The following is a 16,618-nucleotide window of genomic DNA, read 5'->3' as shown; positions in this document are numbered from 1 at the left end:
TGAGCATTAAGAACATTGAAATAAGACTAAATGAGGGCAGCAGGGAGAGATTTTACTATGTAACAGTTGACGATGTGGCTCCAGTGCTGTTTTCATTGTAATTAATGGTATATTAGGGTTAGTATCCACGTAGTACATGTTAAAGTAGAACAAGCAAGCGTGTAATAAAGGAATATTCTGCTCCGTAGTCCCACAGCCTGAGAACCAGGATCTCAGTGTAGGAGACACAGCTGTAACATGGAAGAGGTTGAATGCCCTGGAATCCTGAGTTTGTTTTAGGACTGTCAACATGAGCTCAGAAAACACTTGCTCTTTAAATGTGTGTGTGCACACGTGTGTATTTTTTAGGCCTAGAAACAACAACCAACCCTGTAGCAATGAGCACCAAGGATCTGAAATACCTCTTTTTGCCATTAAAAGAAACTACAGATCCTTAGAGAAAAAGCCAATTCCAGGTCTAGAGCAGGAAAGGTACAAGATGGGTTTAGAACACCCTGACACATCAGACTGCAAGAAAGCTCTCTCTGACCGTATGCACAGTCTGTGCATTAGTGTGTCTGTGTGTGGTCAGTGTGTGTCTGTGCACGCATGTGTACATATATGAATATCAAAAGAAATCAAGAGCCAACTTGAAGAGGCTCCCTCCTACAGGCCAAAGCCGCTGCAATTTGGGTTCAATAAAGAGGAAAATTGCGATGGACTGAAACCCATAAAACAGGCTTAAGTACATGAGTTCATGACATGTACATATGTTTACATGTTATAAAAATATATAAATAAAAACCCCTAATTGGGCTACCTTTTTAGGATGACCGGGAGCCAATCTTAGCATTTATCCCTCCTTTTGTACGTGAATTCTACACTGAGCACCAGCATTAGGTGAGGCGAAGTATCTTCTAAAACTGTTCCAGCCAATAAATGTAAGCAAAATGACAGAATATCAGCATTCTGCAACCTAACTAATGGATTTAGGCCCTGAGCACTGGCAGCTGCCAACAACAAAAGAATGAAAACCACTCTGCCTTCTGATGAAAGCACATAACACACGTGCCCAAGGGGTGGAGCCTGACTGTGATCAAGCCTCTGGACCCAGCCGCCAATTTGCAGGAAATACCGAGGACAGAGTAAAACACTGGACAGCACCTCAAGATTGCGAGCAACAAAACTGACAGTGGGAAACAGTGGGACAAATGGCTCAGGCTCTTCAACAGATAAACTGTAAGAACAGTGATTGAGGGGGAACCTGTAAATTAAAGAGACTTAAGAAATATCAAGTTTAAAAAAAAAAAAAAGAAATACCAAGTTAAAAAAAAGAGTAGACTAGACTAAAAACTGCCACAAAGAAAAGCAAGGAAGTCATTTCTGTAAAAGTCGGGACTAGTTCTGGAGGGAGAGAAGGGCTGTGACTGGAGGAGCACGTGAAGAGCCTTCTGGGCATCTGGCAAAGTTCTACTTCTTGGCCTGGGTAGTAGTTACAAGGGTACTCACCTTATAATAACAATAATAATTCAATAAGCTATACATTTGTTTTGTATCGTTTTCTGTTTTGTTTTTTTTTTTTTTTTTTTTTGCGGTACGCAGGCCTCTCACTGCTGTGGCCTCTCCCGTTGCGGAGCACAGGCTCCGGACGCGCAGGCTCAGTGGCCATGGCCCACGGGCCTAGCCGCTCCACGGCATGTGGGATCTTCCCGGACCGGGGCACGAACCCGTGTCCCCTGCATCGGCAGGTGGACTCTCAACCACTGTGCCACCAGGGAAGCCCTCTGCATGTTTTTATGACAAAAAGGTAATAAAAGATAAAAATAATGTCATTTTTTTTTAACTTGCATAGTGCTTTTAACAAAAATAGCCCACCCCTCCAATTTTAAAACATTTATTTACAATCTTGGTCTTTAGAAGTTATGACTGTTGCTATCTACCAGTCGGGCAGCCAGGGCTGCCCGTGTGTAGGCGGCCCTATCACAGTGCCCCGCCAGGTAAGACCAGCCCACCTTCCCTCTGCCGAGGCGTGGGCTCTGGCAGGACTGCACCCAGCAAGGGAGCCGTGCCTTCCTCCAATCCTCCCGTAGGCACAAGCCCACCTAAAAATCATGACTCAGTGTTGCCAACTGTAGGGTAAATGAACTCTTAGAATTCTTCTAGGCTTCTTGCCTGCATTTTTAAACCGATGTTTTACTCATCCTTATTAAATCAAAGCCCTAACACTTTTGTCTAGACTGCAATAAAACTAATGAGAACAGTATCAAGCCCAATAAAGCATACTTTTAACAAAACCTCAAATAATGCTCAAATCTCAAAGGATGTTCAGTTTATGACACATCTAACCACCTTTAAGGCACATGCCACGGACCACTACCCTGCTTTTCTGATTTAGTCTGAAAGCTGTGTCTGCCCATCGACTGCAGTGGTCCAGCCTACAGTTTTATTTTTCACACCAGTCAGTAAAGGTGACAAACAGCCACTGGCTCAAGTTGTTCCAAGAATTAAAGGACCTGGTCAGTCTTCAGGTTGCTTCGCGCCTTGTCTTGCTAATCTGTCAGCTTCTTCGTTGCCTATAAATCCCGAATGGCCAGGAACATGCATCTGTTAAATAAAACATTTCCTTTTATTTTTACTAATTTTTTACAGAAGCAACACACGACTACATCCTCCCTGTAAAGCACGTCAACCGTTCAGAGGAGACAAGTGTGAAGGCTCCCTTCACAGCTCCTTCTCACACAATTCTGACAGCACAACGCACTTGTGCGCTGGATACACCGACAGAAATCCCATTTTGTTTCTCCAAAAGTTGGATTTTACTGTTGTATTGCCTTTTTCCCACTTGACAGTGGGACCTGGCAAGCTTTCTCGACAGAGCAGATGTGTGGATGGATATGTATACGACATACACACACACCTGATTCTTCCTCAGCGCTGGAGATGCACTCATGTGATTTAACCACTGTTTGCACTTATGTTGCTGAAAGGCAAGTTTTGGTTTTTTGTTTGCTTGCTTTTTTTTGCTACACAGCATGGCCTGTGGGATATTAGTTCCCCGACCAGGGATCGAACTCATGCCCTTGGCAGTGAAAGGGCAGAGTCCTAACCACTGAACAACCAGGGAATTCTCTGAAAGGCATGTTTAAATGTCAGTTTGTCAAACGGTCATCAGGGGTCCTGGGCTGGGAGAGCACGGTAGTGTTAAGAAAACGGTTGCCGTTTAACTCGCTCTGTATTGTTCGAAAAGGTAATTTTAATAAAAGTGACCTAGTGTAAGAAAAATACCTCCATTTTGGGGAAGAAAATCATGTTACTAAGGTCTAATCACACAACAATATTTTTAAGAGGATACATCATAAATTAGCCTGAACTGACATTATGGCTGCTTCCAAAGAAACCAGGAGGCTGACGATCACAGGTCACTCTTAACAGTGCAAGGTATGGCTGGACGAGGACGATGTGGAGAGCCCGGAGGCCCTCAGGCTCAGCGCCGGGACCCAGCACTCTGCACGCAGGACCCGCCTGTCACAGCAGCATTCCTCAGATGATGGTCAAAAGACTCCACTGTGCTCTAACACACGCTACGACAGCAATTCCGTGGACACTGCTATTTTAACTGAAGTCATCAAATTACTCACAGAAACCACTGAACTGTCTAGCTAGTTTATTTCATTTGGTCATAACGGCCACAAGCAGTGACCACCTAAGACAACACTCACCCACTGAATGTCCATGCCCTGGACAAGCCTGTCCAGCGCCATGAAGTCCTCTTTGTTGATCACCTCCTTCCCTGTGCTTGTCCTCCATCCACTCTTCTTCCAGCCTTGCACCCAATTCGTGATGCCTAGAAGGAACACTCACAGATCATTATTCTCGAACATTCTGGTATTTTTTCCTCCCTAGACTCCCCTCTGACCATTGCTCCTTGTGTACCTGAGTGGCTTTCTGGACTTCTCCTTTCCTTACTGGGGCCATGCTCTGGCTCGCCCCGTCCCTTTACTCTCACCCGTGTCTGCCCTGAGGCCGTCGGGCTGAGGCACCACCCCCTCCAGCCTCATCAGCGCCCCCCAGGCCCCCACCCCACGGGCCCTACACACGGTAGCCCGAGGGAGCACACATCTACCTCGCGGCCACGCCCTCAGCGCCTGGCACAGCATGCCTCCGCGGCACATACCAGAGCAGCACGGGCTTCCCTGGCACCAGACACACCCAACGCCATCCCCTTCACCGTCTGGGTCCTGCCGTGATGCCGCACCTCTTCCAGGGGAAGGAAATAGCTATTTCCCTTCATATGTACTCGAAAAACCCTAGAAGAAGTCAAATGTAAACGCTTACCATTGATAGTAAACATGCTGTCTGTGTAGAGAACCAACTTATTGATGTTCTGAGCCTTCGCCTGTTCGATGGCTTTGCAGGCTGCCTTGAAGATACAAATCAGTTGTCATGCTGCAGAAATTGTTCAACTTTCGACACTGATGTTCAAAATTACCAAAAAATTTAAAATCTAAATTCCTTTTCCTGTGCTAACCGTGATGATAATATTGTCTATGTGAAATAACGCTACACCTACAATTCTCCTGTTTAGACATCTATTTGAAACAAGTTTTATAATTTTTCTAGAAAACTCCTGTTCTTCAGAACTGTTACTAGCCCCAAACTAAGTTTCTTCTGGACTCTGAGTATCTTATACACACAGAGAGTAGAAAGTACATTGATACCGTTCTAGTCAATGGTAAAGAATTGATAAACTTACATTTTTAGTGGAAAAATACCTCTGATAACTTACATGAATCTCTGCTCTTTGGTTTGTTTGTCGCCCAGGAAGTCTAATTCCTACATTTCTGGTTTCAAAACAGTACAAAAGAAAATAAAATTATAAGCTAATTCTGAAGTGATTCCTTAAGTCTCTTAATTGATAACAGGCTTGTATACTTTTTTACTTGAAATATGAAATCATACAAAAATCAAACCAACAATACTAACAATTTATTGAAAAGTGCCATGGTGTGGTCTTGTAGGAGAACTCTGGACCAGAAGGCAAAAGCCAGGTTTAATTTCTGGACCTGAAATACACTAGCATGTGGTCTTGGGCAGGCACTAAACCCGCGGACACTCATGCCACCCGAGCCTGCCACCCCTTAGAGGGTTCCAGGCTAAGTGAAACATCGAAGTGAAGGCAGAAGGACTTACAGGCCAGGAGGCTCGAGAGCAGCATCACTGGTGCGCAGCTGACCTTGCTCACGCCCAGGGCTGCTCAGGCACCTGGACACTGGTGAGTGGCTACTTCACAGGGGTCCAAGCCCTCTTTCACACTGAATTCTGGGGCTGTCAGTTACTACTCAAGTTCTTGCATATTTGGGGGCAGGTGTATTTGAATGATCTCACGTCATATCACCTTGACTTTGTGCCTTTTGAAAAACACGGGTCACCTCTAAGCTCACTCATCTTCAAGACTCGTAGGGGCACGCAGGGCTCCCAGGATGGTGACCTGCCCCGCGTGCATCCTTGCCAAAGCCATCTCCCAGGGACGTGGGACTCTTCCACTACCCCTGCCAACGCTACCAAATAATCAAACAGTAAGCGGATCCTGCCTCAGTCTTTCTCAAGTTTTGGAATATGATTCGGTTAACTGTGAAGCTTAATAAAAGCCAGCTTTTCTGGTTTACTTACAAAGGATGGCCTGGCCCCCAGTAAACACCGATTCCTGCTCGAGCCCTCCTCCGCCCATTACTGGAGCAGCAGCCGTCCGTGTAGACGACGACAGAGTGCCCTGTAAGCGGGAAACTTAGTGAGCGCCACGGATCACCGTCACTAAAAGCTGAAATTCACCTAAAAACTTACTACGATTGAATTAGCATTTTAAACTGAGACAGTATTTATGCTTTGGAAGCTTTCCGTGCAGGAAAACATTACCAACGCCTTACATGGGGGCACTTGATGCTTTTTGCTTGGAATCCACTCCTGTTTCGGTTCTGCTTGCCGGGGGGAGTTAAAGGAGGAGGCAATCGCGCTGTAAACCCAGACCCCGCTGCTGTTTACATTCCCTGTTACAGAGGCCAACAAACAAAGCCACTGCCCCTCTCTTCACGTGTGTGTGGGGGGCAGTGCGGGGAGGCCACGTTCACCCCCAGGAGCTGCCCTTGCAGACAACAGTGCCTTGATGATGACCTGCCTGCCAGAAGGTCAAGTCCTCCGACAAATGGTGGCCTAATTTTGTTTCTTGGTCCTTTTGCAACTAGTGAACTGTGGTCCCGCCTCTGCTTCTTTCCATCAAGACAGAGTTTGATCAACACACCAACGCGGTAAAGAGCAAGGCAGAGAAGGAGTGACACGAGGCCATCCTCGGGCCGCTGACGAGCAAAGAGCTCGGCAGGGCGGAGGAGAGCTCGGGTGCCGGGCGTCAGCGAGCTGGGCTGTGGAGCAAACGGAGGCCGTGCACCGTGAGGTACGTGTTAAACGGAGGGCAGACTGAACAGGCAGAGGCAAAGCGGGGAGGAGGAGAGATGTCAGCGGAGCACATTCCCAGCCGGAGTGGGGCTGGGGGTCCGAGAACGCGGGCGCCGGGCAGGGCTCCTCCGTGCAACTCAACGTGATGCCCAACACGACCCCTTCCTGGTCCCTGACGCCGTGTGGCTGCCAGTGCCCGTCAGGCACTGTGTCAGGTGCCCCGGTGCTTCAGGCAACTCTTAGTACACTGGAAACGGCTCATCTCCCAGTCGCCCCACCAACATCTGCTTCAATTACTATCAGTAAATAATCAGATCAAGAACGTTTGGTTTTGCTTTTCACATAACTGCAAAAATTGATTTATACAGTTTTCATACAGTTTGACCAAACATTTTCTACTGGTTTCCCTTGAAAAACTTAGAATCTACAAATACACTGACTTATATAAAAAATGCTATTTATTCTTATCTTCTATTCATACATGTAGAAGACAAAAAGGAGACTCACGTACCACTGTTACTTAATATAAACACTGTATTCCTGGAGCTAAAGGCAGAGCAGAAATTCACAACTATCTTGTTTCTCAGGGTAAGGTAGGATCACTTCTGCTTTGCAAAGATTACATGTAAAACGTTAAGATGCTGGTGCCAACCAATTATATAAAGGAGCTCTGTCCAGGGCCTTTCTTATTTGAAGAGCTGAAGTTTTTGCATTTTCTTAGTGACCAGAATTACTGTGTGCACAGGGAACACTGGTGTTTACAAAGATCAAAGAGTTTTTCATGCATAGCCTATATAACGATTTTCCTATGTATGTCCAAAATTCTAATAATTCTACACCATTAGATCAATTATAAAATAGTGACCTCAGGACTCCCCTGGTGGACCAGTGGTAAATAATCCGCCTTCCAATGCAGGGGACGTGGGTTTGATCCCTGGTCGCGGAACTGGGATCCCACATGCCTTGGGGCAACTGAGCCCACGCCACAACTACTGAGCTCGCGCACTTCAACTAGAGAGCCCACGCGCTCTGGAGCCTGCACACCACAACTAGAGAAGGGAAAACCTGCATGCCACAACTAGAGAGAAGCCCACGTGCCGCAACGAAAGATCCCACATGCCGCAACGAAGAACCGACACAACCAAATAAATAAATATGTAAAAAGAAAGGGGGAAAAAAAAAAGAATGTTATACATCAGTTCAAATTTCCCTCATTAAGAAAGTGGGAAAAGTTTTTACACATGAATATATTTATATGATTACTGTATTAAAAATTTTAAAATCCAAGAAAGACATACCCATATAAGAAAACGTGTCTTTGCTCACTGAAGGCAGCGGTTCTGCATTCTGTTTCACGTGCTTTGCACACGGCTCTGTGGTTTCACCTTCACCTTCATCCAAGGGCTCATGAAGTCGCTTGTTTGCCTTCACTTGTGATTCCTGTACATGTTTATTTTTCTGCCCTGAAAGGCAGAGTCTACTCAAAAGCCAGGAACAATGGACACACCATGAAATGACTGAGAATCCAGAACTTCACTAAGTCAGGCTTAAATACCCACCGTATGTGGCTCTAGAGAAGGAAAGACTTAAGACAGGCCACACCACCTCACACACTGACGTCCTGGGAACTTAAATTTTCCATAATAAGTTCAGGGAGGGCAATACGAAGACTAGAGCAAAGCTGCTGTTAAAAAAGAAATCTGGTTTCGATGGAGACAGAACAGATACCAAGGGCGCTGAACCCTTTAGCGCTCACAGACAGTTTGAAAATCTGAGGGGCTCTTTCCCCAGAGAAAACAAGGGTCCAAATTTCATATCTAAGGTGAGAACAGATAATGGGACATATTAAAAAAGGGATATAGGGGCTTCCCTGGTGGCGCAGTGGTTGAGAGTCCACCTGCTGATGCAGGGAACATGGGTTCATGCCCCGGTCCGGGAAGATCCCACATGCCGCTGAGCGGCTAGGCCCGTGAGCCATGGCCGCTGAGCCTGCGCATCCGGAGCCTGTGCTCCGCAGCGGGAGAGGCCACAACAGTGAGAGGCCCGTGTACCGCCAAAAAAAAAAAAAAGGGATATAGAAACCAAAAGGTAACGGGATTGGGTCCCTGCAGGGACAGCACTGTTGGAGAGCTTCCCTCCAGTGGCCCAGCCAGGGTGGACCTGAGGGTAATCCCCAAGGCATTCTCACACCCACTCAGGTTGTGTCTCACTCACTCTTTAATATAATTATGGCAGCTGACGCAGCAGATGAATTAGACCAGGATTCAAAAAACTAGTTTCAATTTGAGCTTCACCTTTTATCAGTTGTGAACTCAGTCAACGGACTTAACACCCCTCAGCTGCTATAAAATGAGGCCCAGCACTAGGTGATCTGAAACAGCTTTTCCTACACTACCCTTTTATGGAGTGGAACTAGAAACACAGAAGGAGCAACTCATTGTATCTCCAAAATAACAACCTTAACTCAACACTGCAGAGTGCACTTTTTGCTCTAAACCCCTAAACCAGGGGTGGAGAGATGATGCTCCAGCATTTACTGAGCACCGACTAGACAGGCATAAGCTGGAACTTCTCGCCTGGCATAGCTTCTCAGCCCACACCTCTCCGAAGAATGCTAAGGTCAGCCAGGCAGAGCTCGAGGGGAGCGCCACCACGTCCAGAGCAAGGATGACATGTCCGCTCTGCTGTCCTGGTGCTACCTCATACTGACCTTGAAAATACTCCTGCAGACCCCCAGAGGTACAGGCTGAAGTGCAATTTTGCAGAATTTTCATATTGATATAAATAATCGGTTTTACTTACTATAACAGAGAAAGTTAAATTGAAATGAAAGTTGTTGAAGAACAGATATGACTGAAGGAAAAGGATACTATGGTTGTCAGATAATTTTTCCTTCACAAAATTGTGGTTTTTCTTTAACTAAATTAACCTAAAATCAACTTATATAAACCACAATAACTAGCAAATAGCTCAGTAATCCCCAAATAAGGATAAATGTAATATTAAGAGAAAAACTGGGAAAGAGGCTAACAGGTTTGCTCTGGTACGGCTCTCTAACATTCATGATGCTACATCCCATTTATATACATTATGTAAGTCACTAACTGGAGGTCTCTGTAAAGTTTAGTTTTGTTTTTTTTTTTTGTGGTACGCGGGCCTCTCACTGTCGCGGCCTCTCCCGTTGCGGAGCACAGGCTCCGGACGCGCAGGCTCAGCGGCCACGGCTCACGGGCCCAGCCACTCCGGGGCATGTGGGATCTTCCCAGACCGGGGCACGAACCCGTGTGCCCTGCATCGGCAGGCGGACTCTCAAGCACTGCGCCACCAGGGAAGCCCTCTGTAAAGTTTTAACAAAAGCAAATTCACAGATATAAAAAACTACCTTGCCTTAAGACTTGGAGAACTTAATAAACAGAAACATACTGATACTGGAAGAACTGAGATATGAATAATATCTGAGATATGAATAAATTACTAATTGGTTAAAACGAAAAACCCGTGACAAGGAGTATTAAGAAGCCAACCAAGACAAGAGTCGTACTTGCACACTAGCTTTCTATCCCAAGCCGATTTCTCGCCTGGGTAGAAAACGGAACTGTCACATCACACCCCCTTTAAAAGCTGCTGGGAAACAGAGGGTGAAGCAGCCACGCAAGGAGTGTCTCCTCTGCCTCGGAAACTTGCCTTTCAGGGCAGATTCCTAGCGTGATCTGCCTCTCCCTGAATCCTGCTTTGTCCAGAAGTGTCGTGACACCACAGAGGAGCACCTGTTCAATGCTTGAGCATCTCAGTGGGCTCGAGAGACTGTTCAAAAGCTGATTTGGGCTTCCCTGGTGGCGCAGTGGTTGAGAGTCCGCCTGCCAATGCAGGGGACACGGGATCATGCCCCGGTCTGGGAAGATCCCACATGCCGCAGAGTGGCTGGGCCCGTGAGCCATGGCCGCTGAGCCTGCGCGTCCGGAGCCTGTGCTCCGCAATGGGAGAGGCCACAACAGTGAGAGGCCCGCGTACCGCAAAAAAAAAAAAAAAAAAAAATATATATATATATATATATATCCTCCTCTCAGTCTTCATCCACTGTAGTAAAAAATGTCTGTGAGTAAAGTTAATGAAAAACACTTCTTCAAGGTAGGCTACATTTTAAACCCTTGGGCTCTAAGGCAGCCACCCTTAGTCTTGCCTACCTGATGTCTCTTATATTGGGCCTTAAACTTCAATGAAGTCTACTTCCGGTAACGTGAAACTGGAGGAAATTCCGATTGTGTGACTCTATCCTAGGTAAAAATGAAACACCATACAGGTGCATGCTGTGAAAAGAACTACACTCATCATTTTACAACTAGAGCCCATTCAATCCAATAACAAGAATAAGTATTTTTAAAAGGTGGAATTGAGTATAGTGAGGACACTGAATGGAACAGGAGGTCCGCATCCAGGCTTGTCTCCAATACTGTTACCAACAGGAGTCACTACGCTAAATTGCTTTCAGCCTGTTTCCTAATCTGTAAAATGGAAAAATGGAAACAATCATATTCTTCTCTATCTGCTTAGAGAGTAGCTATATAGATCAAGTGACACTTGGGATATGAAAGGTTTTGAATAGGTTAAAACGTTACAATGATGTGAGTCGTGACTACCTTCTGAACCATCAGAGTTTGCGGAGCTTCTGACAAAGGCCCAGGCTTCCTCTTCTGTGGCAAACTTCTTAAATCTGGCTGCAGGAAACCGGTCCACCTGGGCTCTGCATTCATCCCTGAAACAAAGTGCAGTGTTAAGCTCCTCCCTCCCTCTGTCACCCTATTTTTTCACGGATCCTTGTCTTAGGCTGGGAACAGTGTGACAAGGGCTGGGGCTGTCAGCTCCCTGGGGGCAAAGGGTCACGCCTTACAGTTTGTAGTCTTATCTTGCACGTCCAACCCTTCACCCTGTGTCATGCTAGGTGCCAGCCAGACAATACACCTGCACCATAAGGCTTTCCTCAAAGCATACTAGAATTTGGGGGTCTTCAATCATTTCATTACAACAGAAAGGCCAGCTTCTGAGATGCTTCTTCCTCAGTAGCCTAGCTGCACAGGGAAACACTATGCACTCACGTACACACACAAAGACTGATAATAAACCTTGATATCATACAGTGGGAAGAGTCCTGGTTATGGAGTCATAACACCTGGGTTCAAGTCCTACATCTGTCACTTACTGGCCCCAAGAATTTCTTGACCACGGTAACTACACCCAAAAATGAGAATAACCCCACCTACCTCAAAGGACTGCTATAGGGATACAAACATTAGTTTACAAGAATTTCTCTTTTTAGGACTTCCCTGGTGGTGCAATGGTTAAGAATCCGCCTGCCAATGCAGGGAACACAAGTTCAAGCCCTGGTCCGGGACGATCCCACATGTCGTGGAGCAACTAAGCATGTGCACCACAACAACTGAGCCCTCGAGCCACAACTACTGAGCCCGTGAGCCACAACTACTGAAGCCCGTGCACCTAGAGCCCATGCTCCGCAACAAGAGAAGCCACCGCAATGAGAAGCCTGCGTGCAGCAACGAAGGTCCAAAGCAGCCAAAATAAATTAATTTTTAAAAATTTCCCTTTTTAAAAACACCCGTAAGATTAGATTAGGCATTGAGTTCCACCACGTGTAACCCTGTGGAAACTCTTTCATTGTAACAGATGAGAAAAAGGATTAAGTAGAGGCCTCTGGCCAGCCCAGACTGTCAGTGGCGTTTCTGACACTCCCAGCAAAAACGAATTGGAGTCGAGGCCTCCCATGTCGCGGCCCCCGCGCGCCGACTCCAGGCCGAGGGCCGTGAGCTCCGGGGGTGGCAGCCGCCTCCCTGCCGCGGAGCCGCCCACCGCCGCCCTAAACCCGCTCCCGGGAAGGCGCGGCTCCCTCACCAGGTCAGGAAGACCCCGGCCTTGCGGCCCCTCCTCACGGCATAAAACATGGCGAGCCCGCGGCAGCTGCGGCCACAGCAACGCACGGCAGCCAAAGCCACTCTGTGCGCCACACCCAGAAGCCTGGTCATCGCTCACTGCCGGTCACCGGCGAGCAACCATTCTCCCGGCCACAAGCCCTCATCACACATGCCGGACTTCCGGCGCCGGCGCAGGGAGATGACGCAACTAGGGGCGGGACCTGGGGCGGAGCCCAGACTCGCGCTTTTCTGACTCGTCAATTTCCTGGACGTCAGTGAGACTGTGGGGCCTGGGCGGAGGTCCCGGGGGCGGGGCCTAAGGAGGGGCAGAGGCGGGGATATGGGCGCCTGGGCGTGGCCCAGGGTGGGGCGGGGTCTGGGCGGTGGGGGCGGGACCGATCGGGCTGAGTGGGAAAGCGGCCCTGGTCTCGCCCAGTCCCCGACACCTGCAGCAGCTCGGGCGGTTCCCCACGCTTGGTGGGCGCTGCAGGCTCTGCGCGGTGGGCATCGGGCGCCCGGCCACGGGCCCCGACGTCGGCCTCCCGTGGTTCTGGGGCGCTCCCGCGGTGCGGGGTGCACTCAGGACTAGCCAAGCACGTGGATGGGCTGGCTTACTAGCTCACTGCTGTCGTGGCCGGAAAGACATTGGGGTTCACAAAGGGAAAAGAGGGGTGGGTGCCTCTGAGGGAGAGGAGTAAGGGGGTGTGAGCGCTGCATCCCGCCGCCGCCTCGGTGCTCCGCTCAAGGGGGTGGCCCTTTTCCCCACCCCACCCAGGCCGGTGTGTAACCAGTAGGATGTCCAATACTTAACGCACTACGACCCAAGGGGAAAATTTAGTTGGAAAGGCAATGTCTTAGAATTCTGCCCAGTATTTCCCATTTTGCTCTGTAAGCAAACCGACTTCCAAGTCCTCTCCATTGACAAGTCTTGCTTTTCAAATTAACTTTACTTAATTTTCTTGAAGTCTTCAGTTCAACAAACGTTATCAAACACGCACTGTGTGCTACCCAAGCCCCGGGGGATGCAGAATTGACTAAGGCAGTCTGAGCACCAAGGAATCCCGAGATAGACCCGTGAACAAATAGAGGACGTCAGCAAAGTGTGTGCCAGGCAGGGGAGAGTGAGCACCCTTGCCTGGAGGGCCAGGGAACACAATAGTGCCTGAGTAAGTCTTTGAAGGATAAAAGGAGAGTTCATTCAGGTGAGTTAGGCAGAGAGAAGGAAGTAGGATATTCCAGGAAGAAGGAACAGCAAAGGTGTGGTCAGTGTGTTCTTGCCTGTGAACTCAAGGAACATCCATTTTAAAGATTTCAACTTTCCTAATTTAAATTTAAACTGGCTCTAGTCCATTCCTCATCCCTATCTTTATTGCACTTCAAGGTAGCTTCTTTCAAAAAAGTTGTCCTTAAAAATCAATTAATGATAGATCATCTCATCTCTTCTCCTGTAGATATATGATGAAAGCTAGGGATGCCCCAGTGACTGCTCTCAGGATGACCAGAGCCCCTCTTTTTACGGTCATTCATTCCCCCTCCGCCCAGGGCCTCTGGAGCTCCTGTAGCCCCTGGATGAGCACAGGCCAGGCCTTGGAAATTTTCTTTCTGGACCTACTTTTCTTTAGAAGCATCTCTAGCTCATGTCCTCCTGGTGACACAGCTTAAGTTATGGACACAGATGGCACCTGGAAGCACTGATTTCTGATTAGGAAGGAAGTCAGGGTAGTGGCCAAAAGCAAGCGTCTTCCCTTCAAAGCTCTGAAAGAACTGGGATCCTCAGTCAGATATGAAACAATGACAGTTGTGTAGGGTATAGACACAGCTGTCGACCGACCGCAGTATTCCCTGGGGGAGGAGAGAGGCTGGGCCCATGGAAAAGTGCTGCCTGACCCTATCCCCCTGACCTTGGGGTCAGACCTACTTAGGACTTGCTTTTTCATGTAAATTAGCTGGCTGTGGTCCTTTATTTAATTAATTTTATTTTCTCTTTTGGCCCCACTGCACAGCATGCAGGATCTTAGTTCCCCGACCAGGAATTGAACCCGTGCCCCCTGCAGGGGCAGCACAGAGTGTTAACCACTGGACCGCCAGGGAAGTCCCTGTGGTCCCTTATCACAGAATACTCACGGTCCCTACAAAGTTGTGGTTTGGAATTATCTGAGTATGTTCAGACAATCATCCATGCGGCTTTCTACAATTACAAAACTGTTTCTTCTGGCATTTCATTGACTGATTACTCATCTGAAAATGTTTTCTATCTTAATCTCTGGCTCGCAGTGTGTGATTTTACTTATCTTGGGCAAAAACTGGCCCATTCTCAATAAGGTACTGAGCTCTGGACCAGAGTCAGAAGATACCTACCAGGGGATATGTGCCCTCAGTCAAATCCTTAGCCCTTGGAGACTTAATTCCATCAACTGAAAGATGGGAATGATGGGAATGAAAATTCCCACTGCCAAAGGGTTTTCTTTAAATTGAGATATTAGGTGAAATCATAAATTTTGCAGAGTGGATAGTTTACTGCCTGGCATATAACATACTCATATAGAAAGGGCGATTGTCATTTTCCACTGTAATCTGTACATGAGGGGTAACGGAACCATCTGCTGTTTCTCAGGGTCCACTGAAAAATTCCATAGGCATTTACTGAGTGCCAACAATATACCAGGCACTCTTCTAGACCTGGCCACATGTGGCTACTGAGCATGTGAAAGGGGACTAATCCAAATTCCACTGGATTTTGAAGACTGTGAAAAATAAAAAGAAGGTAAAAGTCATTAATTTTTCATATTGATTCATATTGATTGCATGTTGAGCTGATAATATTTTGACTATCTTGGGTTAAACAAACATTTAAAATTATGTTTTGTTTCATTTTACTTTTTATTTATTTATTTTTTGTTTTACTTTTTAAATGCGACAGCTAGAAAAGTTTAAATTGCTCTTGTGACTTGAGTTCGTGAAGGGCACTGTTGTAGACACGAGTGAGATGACATGGAGCTTCTGCTCCAGGAAGGGGAATGAATTACTAGACACATGAGACGGGTACTTGACCATTGTTGTAAGGGATAAAAAGAAATAACCTAGGCAACAGGAAAGAGGAGTATGCAGATAAGAGATGTGGAAGAAAGTGCGTTGTAACAGTCGTGGGGTTTTGTCTACCAGTCATCACAGGACGTCGTTTTGCTTTGTTGACATCAGTCGTAATGTGGTAGGGAGCCCTCTTCCTCAAGTGGTCAATCAGGAACAAGCTTTTAAAAGGTATCAATTCTCGATGTAATCAGAAGGGACTTAAGAAGTTGTGACACACTTTTGCAAAGTAGTTGCACCAATTTTTACTTTCAGCAGGAAATTCTCAGAGAGCCTGCAGAACCCTACTCTCCCCATAACTGAGTTTTTCAGACTTTTAATTTATGAAAGTGGGTGTCAATGGTGTCTCACTGTGGTCTTCATGTACATTTCTCTGATCACCAGTGACAATGGACATTTCATCAAAAGCGTTTCCTCACCTGGGTTCTTTTTGTGACGTGCCTGCTCAATAAATCCCAGCTGCTGCTGCCGCTGCTGGCCAGGAACCACACTTTTTTTTTTTTTTTTTTTTTTTTGGCTGCGTTGGGTCTTCCTTGCTGCGTGTGGCCTTTCTCTAGTTGCGGCAAGTGGGGGCTACTCTGTTGCAGTGCTCGGGCTTCTCACTGCGGTGGCTTCTCTTGTTACAGAGCACGGGCTCTAGATGTGTGGGCTTCATTAGTTGCGGCACGCCGGCTCAGTAGTTGTGGCTCACGGGATCTAGAGCACAGGCTCAGTAGTTGTGGTGCACAGGGTTAGTTGCTCCGCGGCATGTGGGATCTTCCCAGACCAGGGCTCAAACCCGTGTCCCCTGCATTGGCAGGAGGATTCTCAACCCTGCGCCACCAGGGAAGCCCCAGGGACCATGCTTTGAGAACCACTGCCCATAAAAAAGATTCCCCTGTATGTTTCACTAAAAGTTTTAAAGTTTTGTTTTTGACCTTTATGTCCTTGACATTACCTCTGAAAGTTAAACATTTTTATACCTTGTTATCTCACCACACTTGGAATTTCCTGCGTGATAGGGACATCTTTTGTTCTAAGCAGACGACTCTTGGTGCGTTCCTTGATGGCTTCAAATCACCAGAAAGGCCAAGCCGTGGTCAGAGGGTTGGAACTTTCAACTCCATCCTCTGTCCTCTGGGGAGGGGAGGGAGCTGGAGACTGAGGTAATAATCAGTCATGCCCACATGAGGAAGCCTCCG

At 47.3% G+C, this 16,618-nt stretch overlaps 1 protein-coding gene across 3 annotated transcripts; it reads right to left on the bottom strand.

Moving 5' to 3' along the window:
* Positions 1-1,537: 1,537 nt before the first annotated feature.
* RNASEH1 (ribonuclease H1) lies at positions 1,538-12,461 on the bottom strand (the record flags this gene model as incomplete). Of its 3 annotated transcripts, XM_079721094.1 has the most annotated exons (9): positions 1,538-1,763; positions 2,493-2,583; positions 3,699-3,823; positions 4,315-4,399; positions 4,766-4,820; positions 5,650-5,749; positions 7,725-7,889; positions 11,064-11,179; positions 12,331-12,461. In XM_079721094.1, 8 exons carry the CDS (start codon positions 12,459-12,461, stop codon positions 2,497-2,499), a joined length of 864 nt encoding a protein of 287 aa, XP_079577220.1. In that variant the 3' UTR covers positions 1,538-1,763; positions 2,493-2,496. The 3 variants fall into 3 exon arrangements, 2 of the variants coding, with proteins under 2 accessions (XP_079577220.1, XP_079577219.1); XM_079721093.1 differs by having other exon boundaries at positions 1,538-2,583; XR_013811293.1 differs by lacking the exon at positions 1,538-1,763 and having other exon boundaries at positions 2,409-2,583; positions 4,315-4,395.
* Between the last annotated feature and the right edge of the window lie 4,157 nt (positions 12,462-16,618).

The sequence above is a fragment of the Hyperoodon ampullatus genome (genome assembly GCF_949752795.1).
Source record: "Hyperoodon ampullatus genome assembly, chromosome: 15".
Classification (NCBI taxonomy): Eukaryota; Metazoa; Chordata; class Mammalia; order Artiodactyla; family Ziphiidae; genus Hyperoodon; species Hyperoodon ampullatus.
This window is presented reverse-complemented; position numbering and strand designations above follow the sequence as displayed.